This window comes from Nycticebus coucang, chromosome 5, assembly GCF_027406575.1.
Source record: "Nycticebus coucang isolate mNycCou1 chromosome 5, mNycCou1.pri, whole genome shotgun sequence".
NCBI classification, from domain to species: Eukaryota; Metazoa; Chordata; class Mammalia; order Primates; family Lorisidae; genus Nycticebus; species Nycticebus coucang.
The window spans coordinates 95,907,842-95,928,192 of NC_069784.1; the positions used below are offsets into that span (position 1 = coordinate 95,907,842).

General features: G+C 40.4%; 1 protein-coding gene across 2 annotated transcripts in view; it reads right to left on the reverse strand.

Annotated features, from left to right (window-relative positions):
* Nucleotides 1-2,306: 2,306 nt before the first annotated feature.
* Nucleotides 2,307-20,351, reverse strand: part of MCM9 (minichromosome maintenance 9 homologous recombination repair factor) — a 99,065-nt gene continuing 81,020 nt past the window's right edge. Inside the window, exons 9-13 of one of the 2 annotated variants that reach the window (XM_053591290.1) lie at nt 18,431-18,633; nt 17,069-17,272; nt 15,074-15,156; nt 14,535-14,680; nt 2,307-7,741 (exon numbers count right to left, since the gene is read on the reverse strand). In XM_053591290.1, coding sequence (XP_053447265.1) covers nt 6,343-7,741; nt 14,535-14,680; nt 15,074-15,156; nt 17,069-17,272; nt 18,431-18,633 — 2,035 coding nt within the window. In that variant the 3' untranslated portion in view covers nt 2,307-6,342. Of the gene's footprint in view, nt 7,742-14,534; nt 14,681-15,073; nt 15,157-17,068; nt 17,273-18,430; nt 18,634-20,351 lie in introns of those variants that run through there. The other variant, XM_053591292.1, reaches the window with a different exon arrangement.

Consider the following 20,351-nt stretch of genomic DNA (forward strand, 5'->3'; position numbering starts at 1 on the left):
ACAGCCCCCACTGAGCAAGTGATACGCATTCTCTCTCCTCTCTTATCCTTTCTAGATTCCCCTCACGCTTGGTTTGCACCTCAGCAAATAAAATAAGTGAGCAAATTTTATAGAATACTAAAGATGCTATACGAAACTGGATAAGGGAAGGATGGTTTTGCAATTTTGGTAGGCTAGGGTAGGCGTCACTGAGATGTTGTTCCACAAAGCCTTGATGAACGTGAGGGTGTGATCCCTCGATGATGCAGGGGAGGAGCACCGCATGCAGATGGAATAGCAAGTGAGAAGGCCGAGGCTGGATCGGTCTGGAGAATCACACACCAAGCCTGAGCCCTGCTTCCCACACTGCCAGAATTGTTTTTCAACCTTTTTACCTCACAGCACACTTGAACCTATAGTTAACTTTTGTAGCACACTTAAATTATGTTGATCAAAAAAAAAAAAAGAGCGAAAAAAAGAATGTACTTACTGTGTTTTGAACTTCTTTGGAAAACAATGATCTTTGTTTCCCGGCACACCTCAGATCCTCTCACGGCACATCAGTGTGCCGTAGCACACCAGCTGAAAATTACTGGGTTATAGGAATGTAGCATCTACAACCAAATCCCCTGCAGAGCCGGGGATGTGGTAGACTGGCCCATCACTGCCTCCCACCCCACACTGTAGACACCATCTCCAGCCATAGCTCAGGCTGCTATGGTGGTAACAGTGGGACGCTTGCCCCATCCCTGTCACCCCCCTTTGGAACAAAGGATCTGAAGTAAAAGGCACAGAACCTAAACCAGTAAGATGAGGTGGGTGCATCATCTAGAAAGGTCAGAGGAAGTCACAGACAGAGTCGGGCCTCCAAGCAGATGAAAAGCTATATGCACATGGAGCAGACAAGCCTTGGTGAGCACAGAAGCAGGGTGCTGAGGGGGCACCCTCATGGAGAGGTGTAGCAGCAAGGGACCTTGTGGACCCTGGAGGAGCTGAGCAGCTTCAGTCCTGACTTTCCAGTTCGAGGGCACACAGCCTGGCCGGGCTTTGTTTCCTGTCCTCAGTGAGACTGCCCACTGTATCCTTACAGCCAACTTTTTTTATTTCAGCTAGGCTCCAAGGTGTTCCTTTTTTGTAACTCAGTAACACAGAGCAGAAATGTCTGGTCCTCTGCTTTCGTGGACAAGACCACTGATGACAGTGCAGCCACCCCGCTGGCTGGTGCCAGCATCTGATTCACCCGATTCTCAATTTTGCCCCACTACCTCATCTCCTTGGTGCATCGGTGGGCACTGAAAACATTAGATCTCAAATACCGAGCAGCATTTCTACCCTGGTTTTGTTCACGATGAAAGCCTTAAGTTGAACCAGGTTTGTTCCCACATAAAAACACTCCTGAGGGCCGGGCGCCGTGGCTCATGCCTGTAATCCTACCACTCTGGGAGGCCGAGGTGGGTGGACTGCCTGAGCTCACAGGTTCAAGATCAGCCTGAGCAAGAGCGTGACCCCATCTCTAAAAATAGCTGGGTCTTGTGGTGGGTGCCTATAGTCCCAGCTACTTGAGAGGCGGAGGCAAGAGAATGGTTTGAGCCCAAGAGTTTGTGCTGTGAGTTATAGCTGTGAGCTATGACACCACAGCACTCTACCAAGGGTGACAAAGTAAGATTCTGTCTCAAAAAACGAAAATAAATAAAAACACACCTGATGCAATTGCTTGCTTTCTGGTAGTTAACTCTGCCCAAGTGCTAAGATTACAACCACACATAAAGAGTGCCCTAAAAGCAACTGGCATTCTTAAGATTTATAAACGACTCCCTATTTCTTAGTGAGATTTGGCCCAATGTGCATATTTCATTTCCTTCCCTGAACTTTTTCTCTCACCAGAGTATTTACATGGACACATCAACAATTCTGTTAAGTGAAGTTTAACATACGTCAAGTTCACTTGTACACATATCACACCTACCTGCATTTTGAAGCCTTTGAAACAGCAGTTCTCAATCTGTGGGTCACGACCCACAGGAACTGTATTAAAGGGTTGCGGCGTAAGGAAAGTTAAGAACCACTGCTTTAAAAGGAAGAGAGCTGAGTGGAACTGATAAGAACTGAAGGGTGTGTCGTAAGGGGCAGTTACCGCCACTTGCTGCGCATGTCCTGAGTAACATGAAGAGGATGTGAGTAATGGTTCCCATGCCTGGGGGACTGGGCTACAAGCATGGTCGCACAACTGAATGTAAGCCAGGACTTTTCTCTGTCTGTAACAGAGAAAGTAACATGGAAAGCAAACTCAGAGGATCATGTTCTGAACACCGAGGAGTATGCGGGGCCCCATACTGTGAGGCAGATAGGCGTGGGACAGGTCTCAGCACCCCAGTGACGATGACTTCCGAAGTATGTCAGTTCTGAACTTGGCTGAAGGAGAGTTATAGGGCTCCTCCTTGTGGGTGACCGAAGATTTTCTCTAGTATTCCAGCAGTTAAGCAGGGGAGTCAGCACTTGGGGGGAGGGACAGAAATCAAGTGCATGTGAAGAATACATAGGTTTGTTAGAATTTCAATTTGTCAGCCAAGAATGGATCTTTATTATTAAAGTTTTGGTATACCTTAAAAAATGTCAAAATTTTGGTTGAATTAAGCCAGAGTTAAGGATATCAGAACAGTATGCGCTTATTTTGCCTGTTTTTCTGTAAGACACCAGAATTACAACAGAATCCTTCTTACTGTAACTTTTAGAATACTACAGAAATATACAATGAAGAGTAATAATCTTTTATAGTCAGAAAATTCCATGTTTTTATGATATAATAGAATTTAAATTCTGGTTTGGTCTTCTCACGAAGAAAATTAAGTATGGCTTTTATTGTGTTTAAATAATTTTACACATCTTAAGTGTTTTCAAGGAGCCCACTGGTCTGAAATAAAAATATTTTGGCAAGTTGATTCTGAATTAAAGGTTATGTTTTACAATTTACTGAGCAGACATACGATCTTTTAGACTACACATATTGCCCCCAAGATACCTAAATACTTCCTTGATACACATATTAAAGACCACATATGAGAAAGGGTTAGTGGTCATAATATCACAAGCTGTAAGAAAATAAGGATACAGCAAGACAAAATGGGACCACAGGACATAAAACATTTTCCAGCTCTGAAATAACTAAAAATGACCCAACAGTAGTAGTAGAACATTTGCCCACTAGTGACCCAGGGTTTGATCTCCAAAACTGTTGACTTCTAAAGGAAACAGTATCTAGAGTATAGCTGATTCTATGACTTGGGGCAGGAAAAAATCAAAATGAATCTGGAACATCCTGTTGTTTTCAGATAGCATGGATACTTCCAAAAATATCAGAATGCTTAAAAAAAAAAAAGGACATTGGACTTAACACGAAGGGACTTCTCATTGACCCAGCTGTGAAACTAGGAGCATTAAATACAAGCACAGTGAGGGGGGGGTCATAACACAAAAACAGGTGGTGACAGAATTTTTTATTAACTAGGGCAGTGTTTATACAGTTTAAGCATTCCTAAAACAAAAATCCGAAATCCAAAACTTTTTGACTGCCAACATGAACATGATGCTCATGGGAAAGATTCGTTGCAATGTTTTACATTTTGGATTTTTAGATTTGGGATGACCAACCAGTAACTCTAAGTGTTATGCAAATATTTCAAAATCCTCCCCCCCCCAAATTAAATCCCAAAGGTCACAACCATTTCAGATAAGGGGTATTCAACCTGTACAGAGTATTTAAAAACTTCTTCTAATAATTATGTCTGTTTATAATATTTATTTACTTATATTTTATTTTTGAGATAGGGGTCTGTGTTGCCCAGGCTCTAGTGCAGTGGCATGATCATAGCTCACTGTAGCCTTGAACTCCTGGCCTCAAGTGATCCTCCTGCCTTGCCTCCCAAAGCGCTGGGATTACAGGCATGAGCCATCATGCCCAGCCTGTTTATAATAGTTAGATACATAGTTATTCCTATCTGGGTAAGCACCAAAGAAAAACCACATATATGTGGGTCTTATAATTTTGGCCAAATGATCTTGGCAGAAGGCACTAAATAAAATATGGGATGATTTAATTAGTACAAATAATGGGACATATGGTGGGCACAAATAATAACCAGGTAGGAGGTGACGTAGGCAGTCATATACAAAACCTAAGGATAAGAGACAATTTAGTACTGCATTTTAAAATGTGAATTAAGTATCTTTAAGTATCTTAAAGAGACACATTAATTACAAAAATTAAATCCCCCATTATTAAGAAATGAAACTTCTAGAATCAAGGGTCCTAATAAATATAAATATTTTAAATAACAGAACAGATCAAAATACCTTAATGACAGACCAATAGGTTAGGTACTATCAGCCATACAAAACCCAGTAAATCATCACTGCATAAAATGCCAAGTTTCAAAAGCAAAAATTAATAAGAAAGGAATTTAAAAATTTACCATTAATAAAGGTCACTCTTATTTGGAGGGAGGGAGTGAGAGACAGATAGATTTAAAAAAAAAAAAAAAACAGTTCCCCATTACGGCTCAGGTTTGAATTACCCTCATCTACACAATCAGACCAAGATTCAACTACTCAAAAACCTTTATACTTTCATTTTCCTTTAGTTCTAGTAAGAGCACTGAAACCCAGAAAAACAAAACTGAAAGATTAGGACTATATCAAATTAAGAATCATAGAATACAAGGAAGTTTATTAAACACATACAGAAATAGTTACTTAAGCCATAAAAATTTTAGAATAGGTATAAGTGAATATGCAATGATAAATTTTATCATCACTGCTTATGTGTAGCTTTTTTTGGCAACAAGAGTCTCACTCTGTCACCCATGGGGGAGTGCCATGGCATCATAGCTCACAGAAACTTCAAATTCCTGGCTTAAGAGATCCTCTTGCCTCAGCCTCCCAAATAGCTGGGACTACAGATGCCTGCCACAATGCCCAGCTATTTTTAGAGATAAGGTCTCACTCTGGCTCAGGCTGGTCTTGAACCCGTGAGCTCAGGCAATCCACCCACCTCAGCCTCCGAAGTGTGGGATTACAGGCATGAGCCACTGCGCCTGGCGGCTTATGTGTATCTTTTAGGAGCGGTTGAAGATATTTTAAGACTTTAAAAGACTCATTCATACCACATTGTTACTCACAGTTTAAAACTTTTCAGAAAATCTAATCAGTTGATTTTGGAATTAATGTTTAAATGTTTACGAAAAATTGGATTTCCTAAATATGTTTTCTCTGAATGAATTTAATAAAGTGAGCATTAACCAAATTACATATAGTTTTGAGTATTCTTCATGTCCAAAAATCCCTCAGACTATTAAGGAATCTATCAATCAAGTGATGAAGTCATACTTCAGAAGAGAAAACCTCTTAAGTATGGAATCCTAACAACTCTTGCTAGAATCCAAAGGAATAAGTGATTTTAAAGCACATGGGAAGACCAAGCTTGAATTATCTATTACTATCAAACCCAGCACATAATTTGCTTGGATTTCAAGACAATGAATCATTACTTCACAGAAGTCATATTTCCATATTATCCACCGGGGCAAGTGCGATGTGAGGTATGACTGAGACACACATTGCCTCCTCTTCTAGCCACATGATTTGTGTTGAAGGTAGGTCCCTGGGAGAAAAAAAGAAGCTTGAAGCACAAAATATTGCCTCAAGAAGAAAAGAAAACTTGCAAGGTCAGTACTTCAGAAAGCTACTATTTGACCAGTTGCTAGATCTTTGGGAATACCATGGAACTGTAAGAATGTCTCCTCTCAAAGAAAGAAAAGCATAAGTCACATTTAATCTAATGCATGCAAATAATACAAAAATAATATTAGAAAAAAAAATCACATGATTTTGGCAAATCACTCAAATGATAATAAATCATCTGGCACCTTGTTAGATTTTTGAGTGTTCTCTTCCTGAATGAATGAAAGAATGATTGGGGATGGGGGCTGTGGCTCAAAGGAGTAGGGCGCCAGCCCCATATGCCAGAGGTGGCAGGTTCAAACCCGGCCCTGGCCAAAACAACTGCAAAACAAAAAACAAACAAACAAAAAAAAAAAACCAGAAACATCTTTAGGTATACAAGTACTCCATTTACAACAAGATCTATTAATTCAACTCAAGTGTTGGGAACGCACTGACCTAAGCTGATTATACAACTTTTTAAGTCATGAAGATAAACCTGAAACTAGAAAACCTGATGGGGAGCAGGGATTCAGAACGGTACTCAATACGCAGTGGTTCTGTACCTTTATAAGTAGCACGTTTGATACCCAGAAGGGACTCTGTTGAGTTGCAGAAGGTGAGATTTGACTAAAAATCTTTTTATAGTTATGACTTTTTTCTCATCTCTTTATCCCAGTCAAAATCTAATGTTTCGTCATCTAGTTCTGATAAAGTGAAGAGAGATTTTGGGGGAACAATAAGTTTCTCAGTGGAGCCCTTGAGCTGAAAGGATTTCCTCTTACTGCCAAGCACTGGAGCAGTGGTCGTGGGAAGAGAGCTTGGGCCTCTCTCACCACAGTTCTTCCTTTCAGGGGGAGGAGGGGATTCTGATTTGGATTCCAACGAGGAAGTAAAGGAGAAGTTTGCCAATTTGGCCAATGTGCAAGCATGAACTCTGCTGCTTTTATAATTGCGTGAAAACTCCTCCTTTTTGTCTCCCTCCCAAGTACAATGAGTGTGCCCAGTTTGGTCTCCAAGCTCTGAGGCATGAGGAATAGCCCTCTTCTCAGAGGCACCATTCCTCCTTTCTCCTGACCCAGCTTTCTCTGGTGGCTCTTGTGACACCTCCTCTGACTTATCCTGTGTAGGATCTGAGACTCTGTCTCCCGAGTGGGGTGTTGACTCTTCTGAGCCCTTCACAGGCAGAGCTGCTTCTCTTCTTGCTGTGCGCCGGGAAGTGTGAGGACTCTGAACTGCTGTTTTTGTTGTGCCAGGGGACCCATGGCTGTGGTCTGCAGGGGAGTGGATCAGCTTTGACTTCTTTTTGAAAGTAAACTTTGCCAGTTTGGCCACAGGGGGATCTGGAGTCTCAAGGCTTTCAAGTTCAGATCGTTCGGCTTGAGCAAGGGATTTCGGCCTCTTTCTCTGGGTAGTTTCTAGCACTCTTTCAGGGCTGTGTACAGGGATGGACTGAGGAGGAGGGGGCACCGTGGACGGGGACGGCACCCTGGTGCTGTTTCTGTACAGCTTCAGGGCCCTCTCCCTGCACTGCATTCGCAGTCTCCTAGGGGCGTGGTGAGTCAGCACTGAGTTCGGCCCATCAGCAGAAGCAGCTGCTTCTGATGGTGGCGCTGTGCATTTTGCCTTTTGACCCTTCACTTTGTCTGGCCTCCACACAGCATCTGTCTCACCCTGAGATTTGTTGTTAGAGATCTTTCCCTCAGTTGTTTTTGGATCAGGAGACATGACAACAGTATCTTCAGGTTCAGCGTGATGAGCTGCCATGAAGTCAAACCACTCCAGACTGGCATCTGGGCTATCTCTGGGCTCAGCTGAACGTTTCTTACTTGTTGATCTATTAGGCCCCAGATGAAGTGGGGGATCCGGAAGTGGGTTTGCCCTGGCACTGCCTCCAGGAGAGGAGGTATGCTTGCAACAACTCATTTCCTGCTGTGTTGAGGTTCTGAAATTTGTTTCTTGCTCTGAGTCATTTCTTGAGGATCCTGTAGTAGTCTCTGCCTCTGTCATGTGTGGTTCAGATTGGTGCCTGCTCTGATTCTGTAACCTGTAACACAGATAAATAAGGAAAACTTGAATTGAAGAGAATTTGATTTAGCCTTTCCATTTCTTTACTCTCTGAGATGCCTTCTTAAAGGATTAAGTCCAATGTAATTCCTCTAATTTGGAATTGACCAAGTAGCTGTTGCTCTAATTTTTTAGTTGCCAGTCTACAAATCAGAACCAATGTCAAAGCCAGGAAGTTATGATCACTCTCCTCTTCACCCCACAGAGGCACTGAATTTTAGTGCATCTGAACTGTCACCTTCCTCAAGAGTCGAGTCTGTGATGCCCTGCACTGGTGCTTCCACTGCTCCAGCGCTTACATTCACGCAGACATCCCAGGTAACCGTGACGGTCTTTCCCCCAGAGCTCAGTCTTGATGTAACATATGCCCTGGGGAACACCTCTCCATCAATCTGATACACAATTAAAACCTACTTACCATCTTATGAAGACATCTGCTCAAAGGTTAAATCTGCCTTTTCCATCTTAAGCATAATAGAAACTGAAATAAAGCCAGAAGGACAACTTTCTAAAAGTGATTGTAGTTTGCTAAAAGTAGGTTCTTAAAAGAAAGCCTGTCCTAACAACCTAGAAATGTATTTTCATTATAGAGTGAGATAGGACCCCCTCTTCCATGTACTATGAAAATAAATTATACAAAAAAGTAGAGGAGTAAATTATTCTAAAATTCACATGATCATAGAAAATAGAAAGAAAAATGTTACATTTAAATATGTTTAAATACATTAAAATGTTAATGGTATGTATCCATGGGAAATAAGATTTACATATGACTTTTATTTTCTTATAAATTACTACTACTTTTCAAAATACTCTATAAAGACCATTACCTTCATAAGAAAAATACGAAATTATTATACAGTTTACGTCTGAATTAGTCACTATTTTCTTTTACTTTTTATTTCCGTGACTAATAAATAGTGACTAATTCTCACATAAATTGGATTTAATTTTGACCCAAGTACATTACTTAAACATTAATTTTTAATTCAACTTGTTAATACGCTGTTTAGGATATTGCATCCTCATTTATAAGTGAAATATGTTTGTAATTTCCCCTTTATACTAATATATTTTTTCCATTTTTAATATCAGGCATATCCAGATGAAGTAGAATGATATGAAGATGTCTATAAGATTTGGCATGATCTATTTTTTTAGACTTTGGAAAAAAAAATAAGAAGTTAACTGATGACCCCATACCGAACCTCAGAGTCAAAGCATTCTATAATAGACATACTCTTATTTGACAATGTGGAAAAAAAAATAGTTACAATAATTTATGGAAGAGAAAAGGGTTTCCTAACCTAAAGACACTGAGATAGGGCATAAAGAAGAGTAGAAAGGGGGCGGCGCCTGTGGCTCAGTGAGTAGGGCGCTGGCCCCATATGCTGAGGGTGGTGGGTTCAAGCCCAGCCCCGGCCAAACTGCAACAAAAAAATAGCCGGGCATTGTGGCGGGCGCCTATAGTCCCAGCTGCTCCGGAGGCTGAGGCAAGAGAATCGCGTAAGCCCAAGAGTTAGAGGTTGCTGTGAGCCGTGTGACGCCACGGCACTCTACCGAGGGTGGTACAATGAGACTCTGTCTCTACAAAAAAAAAAAAAACAAAAAAACAAGAAGAGTAGAAAGGATTGAAGAGTAGAAAGGATTTAGTGATTGACTGGGTATGAGGACCAAGGAACAGGAAAGCCAAGGTCACTTAGTCTCTGACTTTGATAACTGGATTAACAATGATGGAGGACATTGACAAAGATGAAAAACAAGAAGGAAAAATTGATGAACTCTATATGAAGATGTTCAGTAAAGAATTGGATATGTAAATCTTTACACTAAAGGGAATGATCTGGGTAAGCAACTTATTGCAAAATGGATACAATTAGAATAGGTGAATACAACTTAGGAATGATGTAGAGAACGAAAAAGAAGGTGATGCTATCATTTAAGTTTGCACTAAATAAAAAGAATCTGAAGGAAACTATGAAGAAATATTCAATTTCTTAATTTGTATAAGGTACCTATCAGAAGTGTCATGCTCACTTCATGTCTCTTATTTTCAAGTTGTGATGCAGGTAAAATTTCTAATTAAGAAAATACTTTGGAAAAAATAAATTACTAGACAAATAAACATTATTATGCTAAAAATAAAACAAAACAAAAAAAATTATTATACAAATATTAGGTTATTTTCATTTATGGATTTGCAAATACCAATATAACAAATGCATGTTTCTTGTTATTAATTTAAGTTATGATCAAAAGCAAATAGGTCTTAAAATTACTATTATCTAGTATACTTTTCAGCATCAAATTTAGGTCCAGGACATTCATAATTATTATTATTATTTTTTATTAAGTCATATACACATAGATCATGAATATATTCAGGCATATGTGGGGTGCAATGTGTTGATTTTTTGGATGTTCCATGCACTGATGAAAAGAATGTGTATTCAGTTTTGTTAGGATGAAATGTTCTGTGATGTCTGTTAAATCAAATTGTTGAATGGTTAATTTTAAGTTTAAAATTTCTTTGCTTAGTTTCTTATTGAAGGATCTATCCAACACAGCCAAAGGGGTGTTAAAATCTCCAACTATTATAGTGCTGGAGGAAACAAGTTGCTCATGTCAGTTAGAGACTCTCTTATAGATTGGTTGGGTGCATAAATATTAATAATTGAAATTTCATCATGTTGAGTGTTTCCCTAAACAAATATGAAGTGGCCGTCCTGATCTTTCCTTACTTTTGTTGGTTTAAAGTCTATTGCATCTGTCAATAAAATTGCAACACTTGCTTTTTTTCTGATTTCCATTTGCCTGAATTATAGATGACCATCCCTTCACCCTGAGTCTATATTTATCTTTAAAGTTAAGATGAGATTCTTATATGCAGCAGAGATCTGGCCTGAGTTTTTGTATCCAGTCAGCCAACCTGTGCCTCTTTAGAGGGCAATGTAAGCCATTCACATTAATTGAGAGCAGTGATAAGCCTGGTAGTATTTTGGGTGCAGATTTTTGTTGTTGTTGTTTTTGGCCAGGGCTGGGTTTGAACCCACCACCTCTGGTATATGGGGTCAGCACCCTACTCCTTGAGCCACAGGTGCCACCCAGGTGTAGAATTTTTTTAAAGTCCAGTGGACATTTTTAATCCTTTCACTACTGTGAAAGTTGGGATTTGATCAAAAATTTCTGAGGGAGTTTACTTTGGTGGTAAAGCATTGTGCTTGTCATTGTGGAGGATGGTTCTGAGAATATCCTGGAAAGCTGGTTTAGTTATGGCAAATTTCTTTAGCATGTGAAGGCCATCAAAGTATTTAATTTCTCCATCATAAATGAAACTCAGTTTAGCTGGATACAGGATCCTGGGTTGAAAATTGTTTTGTTTTAGAAAGTTGAAGGTAGATGACCCTCCTCTTCTGGCTTGAAAAGTTTTAGCAGAGAGATCTGCAGTCATTCTAATATTCTTCCCCTTGTAGGTTATGGTTTTCTTACGTCTGGCTGCTTGCAGTATTTTCTCCTTCATATTAACTTTGGCGAAGTTAATTATAATATGTCTGGGTGATACTTTATTTGGGTTGAGTTGTGCTGGGGTTCTGAAACTATCTGCTATTTGAATTTCAGAATCTCTTGCCATGTTTGGGAAGCTCTCCTCGATTATCTCTTGGAGTAGAGCATCTGTGCCTTCCAAAGCAACCTCATTGCCTTCAGGAATTCCAATAAGGCAAACATTAGTTTTCTTGGAATTATCCCAGAGCTGAGAGAATGATCCATTTTTGTTCTCCACTTCTCTTCCTCTTTGAGCATTTGGGAGTGTTCAAAAGCTTCATCTTTGATGTCAGAAATCCTTTCTTCTGCCTGCTCCATTCTGTTACTGAGGGATTCTACTGTAATTCTCATACCTCGGAGGGCTGCAAATTCTTTTCTCAATGTGTCAAAATCTTTGATTTTGTCTTTGAATTCATTGAATTCTTTTTTTTTTTTTGTAGAGACAGAGTTTCACTTTATTGCCCTCGGTAGAGTGCCGTGGCATCAAACAGCTCACAGCAACCTCCAACTCCTGGGCTGAGGCGATTCTCTTGCCTCAGCCTCCAGAGTATCTGGGACTACAGGCGCCCGCCACAATGCCCGGCTACTTTTTTTGTTGTTGCAGTTTGGCCAGGGCTGGGTTTGAACCTGCCACCCTCGGCATATGGGGCCGGCGCCCTGCTCACTGAGCCACAGGTGCCGCCCTGAATTCACTGAATTCTTATGACAACTTTTGAATTATTCCTAGAATTTCTAATTCCAATTTTACTTCCATTCTGTTAATCTTATTTGCCATCCAAATTCTAAACTCGATTTCTGACATCTCAGTCATTTGTTTATGAATGGGATCCTCTGGTGTGGCTGCTTTGTCACTCCTTGGGGGAGTTGATCTGCTCTGATTATTCGTGTTGCCAGAGTTTTTCCACTGATTCTGCCCCATGACTGTTTTTCACCGTTTGGCTAGATAAGCAGGTAAGGTGAAATTGGATTGGCTTCTGGAGTTGTGGTTAATCAGCCCTTTGCCAAAGAGCTGGGACTGGTGACTGCAGCTTTTCCCCCACAGCACTGAAAAGGACCCGCACAATACTACAGCCTCAGACTCTGGAGACCTGCTTGGTGTGGCTAGGTGGGGTGGTTCTGTCTTGTGTCCAGCTGCTCTCTGTCCAATCCTAGTGAATCAGTGACTCTGGGTTGAAGTCTCAGCTGAAATTTGTTACCTTGGAGTCGCAGTTTGCCTCATCAAAGAGGATGTGCAATTATCTATCTCTTCTCTCAGCTCAGCTCCCACCCTTCGGCTTTGTTGGGTTCTTTCTGGCCATTATCTCTCCCTCTGGACTGGAGCTTCTGTTGAAAGCTGGCTGCAGTCAGCCATCATCCTCCATACCCCCTTATTCTGTTGTTCCGGGAGAGCTGAGCTAAACATCTATCTCGTTCACCATCGTGCTCTGCCTCTGACACTCATAATTATTAAAGTTCATAACAATGTCCTAAAAGATGAGACTAAGTTAGGGTTATTATTTTAGGTTAGCCTGATTTTTATTTCAGCAATTAAATTCTCCCCCATAAAATTTCTACACATTTCTGAAATCTTTGCACTCTGTTTTGAGTGCATTTGAAACAGATTATCACTAGTATTTTTTGGAAGAAAAATGTGATAAAAATATTAATACTTTCATTATAATTATGTGATTTTCTTAAGGAATAAAGAACTTTTCCCTAAAAGGTAAAAACCCATATGCTTATTTTTTGTTTTGTTTTCTTTTCTTTGAGACAGAGTCTCCCTGGGTAGCAACTCTTGGGCTTAAGAGATTCTCTTGCCTCAGTTGCCCAAGTAGCTGGGACTATGGGCACCCACCACAACGCCCATTTATTTGTTGTTGTTGTTGTTGCAGTTGTCACTGTTGTTTTAGCTGGCTGGGGCTGGGTTCAAACCCGCCAGCCTTGGGGTATGTGACTGGCGCCCTACTCACTGAACTATGGGCACCGCCATTAGATTATGTATTAGAGGAAATTCACTTTCATTTGCATATATGGTTTTGTTGCTTTGAGGATCAACCCCAGAACTTGCCTCTATATAAAAAGGAAAGTCTAGTAGAAAAGAACATTTTAAGGCAGCATCTTATCTTTTAAGTTTTCACATACTCTTTTCCTTTTTCCCATTCCTTTGTCCCTCCGAGAGAGTCAGTTTGAATTTGGAAAGTCCAACTGCTATTTTTCTAACACACAACAATGGTTCTAAGCCTCATATTCTCTCCTTTCCTGAATCTATCACGTGTCAGTTCCTGGCAGGTTGGGCCAGTAAAAATCCAGAGCTTCCCCAAAGGCAAAGCCACACCCAGGAGTGGTTTGAAAGGGCTCAGCTATATCAAATCATAAATGACACAAAGGAATAACCTTGATATGAGCACAAGGCTCTGGCTCATAAAAAGAACCAGGAGGCCACAAGAAAGGGCAGTTGATTTTATACAAAGTACAAGTTTACTGCAGTCTAGAGTCTGGGTGTCAGCAGGATAAAGCCAGTCCCCACACTTCCCCAGGAAGGCTGTGCTAAGGCTTTGTGAATTAGGAGAATACTGCCAAGACATGGGAGGATTCTCAAGGCTTTACTTTTATGGCCAACTACCCCAGTGTAGCCTCCAATCCTTCTCTGCAGGACCCGCCTTCCACATGCACTCCCTCCACCAGCCCCCAAGCTTCCAGGTCAACACTGACAACCAAGAGCAGGTCAGGAAGCTGCCTGCACTGATCAGGAAGGTACCCAGACAGACAGACTTGCCATTCCTCATGCCTGTTTCTCAGGTATAGACCCAAAGCCTAGCTTTAGAAGCTCATGTATTTTAGGACCATGCCAACATTAAAGTTCAGGTAAAAATTCTTTAGGTACATACTGAGCCCATGTTCTCACTAATGCATGTGATGTGTTCCTTCCTATGTGTCCTCCTTGTCTGTTAGTTACATTTCAACAAGTCATGAAGAAAGGCAAGTTTTGAAAAGTTGCTTTTGTCATTCCCAAGTTGTTACCTCAGCCAATTCATAGAGCAGAGAAGAGCCATCTCCTGAATTTGACTCCTAGAAAAGTGAGCCCTAAAATGGTGGTTTCTTTTAAGCTACTGAGTTGTGATTTTATAGGAATAGGTGACTGAAAGAGTCCCTTACAGAGAGATTTTTCACTTAATTTAGACTTTATCTGTTTCACTAACTGTGAAACAAGGATTCTCCATTAAATGCCTTTCCTGGTTTTCCTTCCTCACCTTTCAAGTCTTCTAAGCTCTTCACTCAAGAGGCTCTGCAGCTCCAGCTTTTCCAGAATAAGTTCACACTGCCTCTGGTACTGCTCCCGGGGATTTTCAGGGAAGGAAGTGTGGAGAGCATTCACACCTCCCAGCAGTGCACCTCCCTGCAGGGGTGAAAAAATACCAGGGAGAGTCAGCAGGCAGATGCAGTGGCAGTACACTCCGGGGACCACCCTCTACACCCCTACCTTGGGCATCAGAATCACCCGGGAGGCTTCATCAAATTTTGATCATTCTCTCCCCTAGTTCTTAGTGGCATTGCTACTCCAGGGAGCCATACTGTCACCAGTGGGGCCATGAACACCCTACAGGTGTGCAGAGGAGGGAAAGGACTGAGACTCCTACTTTATACCAACAAGCAATGCAATGCCACCAACATAGTAATGTCTCCAGGACATATTCTCCTCTTCTTTTAATTCTTGATATGTTAATAACATGTATCTTTTCTTAAGAAAGTTTGTAATTACTGCATATATTAGGCATGCAAATATCTTTACCTGCATTGAGGACTCCATTACTGACACCACTGTAATAGCATCTTCCAGGGTCACGGTATTACGAAACATCAGACGAGCATGAGCTGAGAAAATAAAACACGTTTGCTTTTAAGGAATATTTGAGGTGATAAATGTAAATTTCTACCTGACCCCTCAGTTGGATTTTATGAATGAGCTACTAACAACAAATTTATTTTACAAGTACAAGCATAAAAGTCAATGTTCAACTAGCATTGTGGTTGTTTCTATAATGGGCTACCCTTCTGCACAGCCCATGCAATTTTGTATATTTATATATAAAAAATATTCTGGGCTCTAGCAAAGAAAGGAGCTGTATAAACATATATTTAACATTCAGCAACTTTTAATCCTCACTTTGTAATTTTCTACAGAAATACACAAAATTCAAATTCACTTCTCACCTCTGACACGTCTCTTTACCTATGATCTATAAGCTTTTCAAAGCTACCTACTACTACCTACTAGCAAGCCTGTTACTTGCCCCAATAGTAGCTATAAAGCCTTGAGAAAATAAAGTCCATTTGTTTTACAGTAATTTTTATTAAGCTTACGTTAAAGTTTGAGACACGTATTCACCATGTGTGTACATGTAAGCCTGACAGTGATGAGATAGGGCATGGTTTGTTAATCTGCTTAGTGTAATGATTGGGGGGTTGTAGCTTGGTACTTACTGCGCAAGACCAAGACACTATATGGGAAACAATTTCAAATAAGAAACAATCCCACTCAACATGTTAATTAACAGAGGTACAACTGACAAACCCAAACATCAAAACAAACACTTTAGAGGAATGATATCTTAAATTGCGGTAAGTCCTGAGATGTCACAAAGACCCCGCTTTCTAATGACACTGCCTCCACTCAAGGTGCATAATCTGTCCTCAAATTGCTAAAAGTTGACCTTTCAATCGATCCCACAATCCCATTACTAGGTATCTACCCAGAAGAAAAAAGATAATTTTACCATAAGGACATCTGCACTAGAATGTTTTTTGTAGCTCAATTGTCAATCACCAAGTGGTGGAAATAATTCAAGTGCCCATGAACTCAAGAATAGATAAACTTTGGTATATGTACACCACAGAATATTATTCAGCCATAATAAAGATGGAGACTTTACATCTTTTGTATTTACCTGGAAGGATTTGGAGAGTATCCTCCTAAGTAAAGTATCACAAGAATGGAGAAGCAAGCATCCAATGTACTCAATACAAATATGAAACTAGCAAATGAATAACCACACCCCCATTGAAGAGAAAAACACAATTAAATTCAGCAAGGGGAGGGGGGGAGGCAGAAGGCGGTAAGAGGGTGATTTGGTAAGCTCTCACCTAACAGAAATAATGTTGGGGTATCTGGTAGACTTCCCAGGGCTCAAGTATAATTTGCATCTTACCTAGCAAATGCAAACAATGTAACCTAATCATATGTACCCTTATATTAATCTGAAATTTAAAGAAGAGCAGATAATGTCTCACGGCTCAAAGCCTTCACTTTTTTTTTTTTTTTAATTTTTTTTTTTATTTTTAATTTCAGCTTGCTTGTTCATTTTTCATTTGAAGTACTTTTTTATTTTATTTTATTTTTTTTGTTCATTTTCTTTCTTCTTTTTTTTTTTAGATGTTCTTTCTCTGGCGATGCTCTGTCCCCTTGACTCCCCAGTAGGGGGGATTACAGACGCCCACCACAACGTCTGGCTAGTTTTGATGTTAGTAGAGACGGGGTCTTACTCTGGCTCACATGCTGTTACATAGAGGTCTCGAACCTCTGAGCTCAGGCAATCCACCCGCCTCGGCCTCCCACAGCGCTGGGACTACAGGCGTGAGCCACCACGCCCGGCCAAAAAAAAGCCTTCACTTTTTAAGTGACTGTTTACACCTTATTCACACTCATCTTAGACTCCACGGTGTCAAGCTCCATGCCTTGCACACAGCAGACATTCAGTGAAAGTGTCATTTATTGAATGGAACAAACCTTCTGCCAATCGTATCAAGCTTTCCAACAGGCGGATGGTTGTCCGAGCAGCATTCCGGGCATCACTCTGCCTTTGCATCTGGTAGTACCGGAGAAGAACTTGATTACCCACGTCAGACAGGGAGGGCTGCAGGTTCCTAATGAGGCAGAAGTAGGCTTTCATCTTCTCCATGCTCCAGAGCTTCTCTGATTGGCTTGGGTAACCTGTGTATATCAGGTTGTAGATCAGGCAATCATCTCATTTTAAGAATTTTTATAAAGTTCTTATACTCCTTGTTTAAAGGACAATCTTGAGATTTTTTTGTTTTTTTTTTTGCTGCTTTTGGCTGGGGCTGGGTTTGAACTCTACACCCCCGGCATATGGGGCCAGCGCCCTACTCCTTTGAGCCAAAGGCACTGCCCAATCTTTAGATTTTTGTGGCTATTGAAATCTAGATCTGTTCTCTGTAGAGCATACAGTTCTAGAAAAAGCAGTTAATTTTAATTTAAGCTAAGTAACAGTGAGCTTCCTACAGGGTTTTAAATTATTAAGTTATGGGGCAGCTCCTGTGGCTCAAATGAGCAGGGTGCCGGTCCCATATGCCAGAGGTGGCAATAAACCCAGCCCTGGCCAAAAACTGCAAAAAAAAAAAAAAAAAGAAATTAAAAAAAATTATTAATTTGTTACCCCATGGTAATAAATTATAACTGAGTAAATGTAACTTGAAGAGATGTCCACATTTAGAGATTTCTGTTCCATAATTTAGTCCAGTTTTCTTTGTGAATAAGAGGTAAGCAATAATTCTCTATCATAAGGCTTCCCCCTTTCATCACAAGGGACATATTGAACAACGACAACCTCATCAGTAGCTGGTAGAGAATGACCTTCTTCCTTCCACTCAGCACTCTGGGCCCACAGGCTCCTCTCACTCCCTGCTTTCTGTCTAAGCATCTCGCTGTTGCCTGTTATGTAGCATATCCAGGGTATTTATCTAATCTTCTCCAAAAAGAATTTCCTTTATTTTTTTCAGAGCTAAAAGCAAGATTTTTTTCTTCTAGAGTCTAATTCAAACAAGATAAAAATAAGATTTTTACTATGAATCAGCAATTCTATTACTCTTCTGAAAAAAGTTATATTTTAATATGATGTTTACACTAAAAGTTCTTCTTTAAATTAACCACCTACTTTATCCCCAAAATGACAAAGAATCAGTCATTTGCAGGCCAAGTGTAGTAAACTATAATGTTCTCTCAGGACAAAGCAACACGAGAAACATAACAGTTATAGATAGGAGTTGATTAGTTTTGCAGTGGCTAAAAGGAATTTCTTTTAGTTACATCTAATCTCTTTTTGTCACTTTGATGCTGTTTATCTCCACGTACCTTTATTTTCTAAGATAAAGGAGGAAATGATTCGATCCCAGTCTTCATTCTTGGTATCAAGTAAAACCAGGATCAGGTCAAATCGACTCAAGAGTGGGCTGCCGAGGGCGATGTTCACAGACACGGACTCCTGGGGATCGTACTGGCCTTTGGGGTTAGTTGCTGCCAGGATGGTGGTCCTTGTGTTCAGCTTGCACACAAGACTACCAAGAGAGAGGGTACAGTTCACTGACTGCGAGATTTAAATAAAAAGCATGATTAAACTTGTTAATACAACGGGGCCGTTCTTGGCTCAGCACTCCATAGCACAGTGGTTACAGCAATAGCCACATACTGGTTACAGCAATAGCCACATACACCGAAGTTGGCAGGTTCAAACCCAGCCCGGGCCAGCTAAAACAACAATGACAACTGCAACAAAAAATAGCTGGGCATTGTGGTGGGTGCCTATAGGCTATTTAGGAGGCTGAGGAAAGAGTTAAGCCCAAGAGTTTGAGGTTGCTGTGAGCTGTGATGCCACAGTACTCTACCAAGGGTGACACAGTGAGACTCTGTCTCAAACAAAAACAAAAAATGGGGCAGTTCTTGAGCCTTGAAAATCTAGAAACTCCTGTGAATGAAAATGTGGAATGATACAAGAGGATAACACAAACACCATGTTCAAATGGAGGACTTTGACACTAGTCCATCTCTAAGAGAAGTTCACCATTCCATAAATACTTTTTATGCTACTAATATGAGCAGACCCCTCTGCTAAGTGCTAAGAGAGACTCAAAATCAAACCAAACATGAATATTGTTCTTAAGCAACTTGAAATCCACCAACTATAATGTAATATGAGGCAGCACATGGTAAATTCTGTAAAAGTAAATTTTCTAGGATAAATAAAAATGATGTGTATTCATCTACATGGATGGACATTTTGAACTGGGCCCTGCTTTTTTTAAGTGGAGACATACATTGGTAGAGGAGCTGAGGGTAGCGGGTGAGGATGACTTTAGAGAATGGACAGCAACAAACATTTCTTTGTATTAACTTCTTTTCATTTTTCTAAACATCGGAGAAATGGGAGGGAGAGTAAAAGGAAATCAGGAAATAAAAAGATTGATTTGGCATTGAGTTTCTGAGGAGCAGCTGTGAAGAGAAGCCTGAAGGGGCCTGGACTTGGCTGGGGCTGGCCGGGGAGGTTCCGTGGGCAGGAGACAGGGCAGGATGCCAGTGCAGGGGAGAAACAGGGAGGAGCCAAAGTCGCAAATGGAGAAGTGGCAGGACAGGGATGGATGTGATGTAACTTATTTTAAAATAATTGAGGGGCAAGTCCTCAAAATACTACAACAAATTGACTTACTGTCAAAATTTTAATCTATAAACTGTGTGCACTGTCCTTGCTACCCATTTTGGGTTCCAGTGGGACGTCTGCCTCTCACAAGTTACAGTCCTGAGACATCAGCGCACATGGGCTACATCTGTTAATCTTGGATCTATCTTCAATGGGCTCTGCTACTTCATCCCCTGAGGCTGAAAAACCTTCAGAATCTTTATTTGTGGCAAATAGCACACGAAGACACTCATCAAGTAAGAGAAAGTCAAACAAAGGTTATTTTTATCAGAAACTAAATCCCCTTTCAAAATATCAGTGAAAGGGAAAAATTCTGAATAGACAATCTACATCTTACCATTTATGTGCCAAATTGCTTTGGTAAAGGCAGTTGTTTAAAACTAGGAATCCAGTTTGCCATAAAAACAATGTAATAAATGGCTCCTAACTAATCTAATGGCTCCTAACAAAAGTACATTTAATCCACACCAAAGTGAAAATATTTGCATTTATCATAAGAAACTTGTAATACTGGCAATAAAACAATGTATGTGCATATAAAATTATTTTTTAAAACTTATTTTCAGTGCTAGGTAAGGTTCT